This window comes from Amphimedon queenslandica, unplaced genomic scaffold (genome assembly GCF_000090795.2).
Source record: "Amphimedon queenslandica unplaced genomic scaffold, v1.1 AMPQUscaffold_13191, whole genome shotgun sequence".
NCBI classification, from domain to species: Eukaryota; Metazoa; Porifera; class Demospongiae; order Haplosclerida; family Niphatidae; genus Amphimedon; species Amphimedon queenslandica.
The window spans coordinates 110,757-114,682 of record NW_003546573.1 but is presented as its reverse complement, the minus strand read 5'-3'; the positions used below and the strand labels follow the sequence as shown (position 1 = coordinate 114,682).

The 3,926-nt window shown below is 32.1% G+C and overlaps 1 protein-coding gene across 1 annotated transcript; it reads left to right on the top strand.

Annotated features, from left to right (window-relative positions):
* Window positions 1-1,247: 1,247 nt before the first annotated feature.
* LOC109584617 (uncharacterized) lies at window positions 1,248-1,893 on the top strand. Its single transcript, XM_020000435.1, has 3 exons — window positions 1,248-1,400; window positions 1,460-1,741; window positions 1,793-1,893. The coding sequence occupies exons 1-3, from the start codon at window positions 1,250-1,252 to the stop codon at window positions 1,891-1,893; spliced, it is 534 nt and encodes a 177-aa protein (XP_019855994.1). The 5' UTR covers window positions 1,248-1,249.
* Window positions 1,894-3,926: the final 2,033 nt, after the last annotated feature.

Genomic DNA, 3,926 nt, shown 5'->3' with positions numbered 1-3,926 from the left:
ACAGATTAAGAATGAAACTGAAACCATTCTTAGATTCATTTCAAGGTTGCTTTAAGGATAACTGTAGATGTTTTGCTGGTCTATTCTTCCTATATCGTATCTTACTGGTTCTTATTCCAATTTGTTTCTCAGATGGAAGCTTTTGGAACACTGTGACAAAAGAACTACTCATTATCTGTATCCTATTCCTCCATTGCTTGTGTGGACCTTTTCAGCAGAAATTCCACAATCACATCAAGTCATTCCTTCTTCTTGATCTCATCCTCATCAATACACTGCAGCTAGCACCACTGAACACTAATAACAGTACAACCATACTTGTAGCAGTCTTTCAAGTTGTTTTGATGTCCCTGCCTCTTGTTTACTTATTGTGTTACATTGGACAGTACACTTGTTGTACAAAGCAGTGCATTAAAAATAAGTTTCATGCAATAACAAGCCCAAATGGTCATAATGACAATGATGATGATGATGAACTACCTCAACGATTACTGCCAGAATTTATAGAGTCTTTTGATACTTTCAACAAAAGTGAATAGATATCCCCCACACACAAATAGTTCAATACACATACAAGTACTTTAGTAAGTAGCTCTTTCAAGCTCTGTGTTTTCAATAATAACTTTTAATACTGTTTTAGAACTTGTTTGCTATAGTATTAACTTTAATGCTGTTTTACAACTTAACTGTTTACACTTTTGTTTATACATGTATCATTGTTCGTAAGTAGTGTATTTAATTTTAAAAATTAATTTGAAATAAAATTGGAGGCTCTTACAAAGCAAATAGTAACTGCAATGATAATAGTAATTTTATATTGTTATAGTATTAAAATTAATGGGTAAAATTTTAAAATAATTATTAACTAGATGAATGCCAACATTAAGGTGGCTAGCATGAGCCATCAATTGACATTTTTTGACTCAGATAAAAATAAATAGATCAATCCCACTTTTAATTTATTTCTTAAATAACTTTTAATTTTCATAAATTGAAAAAAAAAATTATTATTATCTTATTTCTTATATTTATTTATTTAAAAAATTTTAATTAATTAATTTATTTATTTTTAATTTTATTTTTTTACTTTATTTCTGTTATTTCTTTATTTAATTTTTTAATTTTTTACTTTTCTATTGTATTTTATTTTATTTTTAGTGATAGCATAAAGATATTAAGGTGGCAGCTTGAGGTGGAACACCACAGGGATACTGGCTACAGTGTTATCTTATCCTGATTGTGATTGAGCATGCTCTGCATGACAGGATTCCCACCTCCAAAAATGGCCTCATGCTCAAAAATGGCTGAACCATGTACTGAGGATAGTAATCTCGCCACGCGAGACTACGAGGCTAATGAGATTACATCTACTGCCTCCATTCTGAGTGGAAGAACCTTAAGTGAGTGGCAGTGATTGCAACATAGTCATAAACCAGAATTTTCTGTTTTTATATTATAGACATTGAAGATCTTAGTGAGGTGGTTAGATTACTTGAAAAGCACAACTGTAGCAAGAAATCCTATCATGGGCTTGGCCTTTCTCTTAAACTGTCTTACAATGCACTGGGAATCATTGAGGGACAGTATACCGAAATTGATCGACGTTTTACTGAATGCTTGGCTCTCTGGCTGCGTAGTGCTGAGAAGCCAACAATACAAGAATTGATAACTGCTCTAAGGGAAACAGATAATGCTGTAGCAAATGCTATATCGAATGCTGTAGCTGATGGTGTTAAAGAAAGTGAGTAAAATGCATTGCTTTGATAATTGTGTTGCTTTAAATTTTTTTTAGTTATTCCAATGTCTGAATCTGAATCCTTGTCAAATCTCAGCAAACCTATAGTCACACCGTCTACATTAGAGGTCAATCAAGGTACAAAACATGTAACATAATTATAGCAATAGCAGGAAATTTTTAGGGGTTTAATTTTTGTGAATTTTTTGTTTAAATAATAACACAAAACATAAGAATTGTATTTTGATTCACACCTTATAAATACTCACCACACTTTGCATTGGAAAGAACAGTATGTAGTAGGATGGGCATCCAGAGTATTTGATCCTTTGATTCCAAATGGAATCATACTCATATCAAAAGAATTATTTCTAACGATCTAAAAATAAACCACACTATTAATAAAATAGTAGTTATTGAATTATTATTGTTGCATTTTAATTAAAAGAGTACTATACCGTATAGCAAAAAAATTTGTGAGGAATAAATTTTCGTATTTTCGTGATCACTGTTAGCATCACAAAAAATTAAACCCCCAAAAATAAATATTAATTGAAGCCTTTTGAAGAGTGTGGTCAACTACACCTTACTAATACATGTGTATGTACATGTGTGCATGCCCTCGTGTCTGAACAAGTTGTGTTCTCGGTCAAGCTGATATCTGTATCACTATTTTAAGCCTAGAGGCAAGGTCAAAGATGATCTTAGCAATCACTGCTGGTGTCCACACTGTTTTGTAGACGTGGTGCCCCCTGACACAGGAGTCCATCTCAATCTGCCACATTTTAATTAAAATGGGCATGTTCAATTATTATTACTAAAATAAAATTATGAAAATATTTTTCACAGAATAATTTCTCCATAAATTTGATTATTCACAAAATTTTAAGTCTCAATTTTTTTTGGCTATATGGTAATAGATACCGTATAGAAGGAAGTTTTGGAGTGAGTTATATTTGGCGAAATGCTAAATTTTGGTGATTGGCAAATTTTAATTTGTCAAATTTGTGGCCATGTGCCATTGAGCATGCACATAATAGCTCAAAATGGCAGATTTTTATTTTGGCAAGTGGCTATCAAAACGCCAAATTCAACAAATTTAATTGCATGTACCTCCAAAATTTCCTTTTATATGGTTTTGTACAAGCTCAAATGTAGTACCGTATAGCAAGAAATTTTTGTGGACCAAAATTTTCACAGATCCGTTTAAAAATAAGTTTTGTGGCTTTAATTTTTGAGGTTTTCTACTTTTCGGGCATCTTGAACTGTATTAAATTGATTTTCGCGAATTTTATTTTTGTAAATTTTTAAAAACGTGAAATCCACGAAAATTTTGGGCCACAAAAATTTTGCTATAGGGTATTCGGAATTGGTATTTAATTTCACTGATTCCAGGCCCAAAAGTATTTGAAATCAGAATTGATTTCTAATTCTGGATTCACCCATTATTAATATATAGCCAGGATTTGAAAGAAGGGGATGTTGTATATCTGCATGCACAAGGCCATGCCCATTAATTGGGTTTTGTGCATTTTGCTCATTGTTATAAAATAAGAAGGTTAATATAATAGTACACCTGGACATGCCTAATGATTTTGGGTACTGCTTAAATGATTTGCCTAGTACCTTGCTGTTTAGGCCCAAAAGTTTAGTAAATATTTTGAACATACATGTATACTGAAGGGGGCTCAAGCATCTATGTAAAAACCCCCGGCAATACACTTGCATGGGCAATTAAGGGTGTTAGTTTTTGACTAAATTACAACTCTCCGCAAGAAATGTCTGCTATAGTGTTTTTGTGTATTGATTTTATTAATTTGATTAATTCATTTTATGATGCAGCTCTGTTTTTATTATTGTTTTTAGATCATCTATGTCAACCTGTCTCCAATCCAGGTATGAGTTTTGCCTATATAGTGTATAAGCTTCAATTAAATGCCATAATGAGTTCACACAATACCTTCAAAAACCTGAGGCTGCATGAAGTGACACCAAAATCAGTGAAAGGAATCACTATAATGATTTTTATAACAAAGTAATGATTCTTACTAAGCCTGCTTCTAGTCGAGTTTTAATGGAAAGTTGTTTGCCTTGTTTCTGCTTCATTGTTCTTTCTTGTGTATGCAAAATGTAGTATGGTAGGCATGCAAAATGTTACTTTAGTTTTAAACTTCTTGTGGCATTTTTGTGA

Bases quoted from the DNA above. Each gene is read 5' to 3' on its own strand.
- LOC109584617 (XM_020000435.1), top strand. From the start codon at position 1,250: ATGCTCTGCATGACAGGATTCCCACCTCCAAAAATGGCCTCATGCTCA. The intron at 1,401-1,459 runs GTGAGTGGCAGT...TTTATATTATAG, and splicing joins TCTGAGTGGAAGAACCTTAA to ACATTGAAGATCTTAGTGAG. The intron at 1,742-1,792 runs GTGAGTAAAATG...AATTTTTTTTAG, and splicing joins AGCTGATGGTGTTAAAGAAA to TTATTCCAATGTCTGAATCT.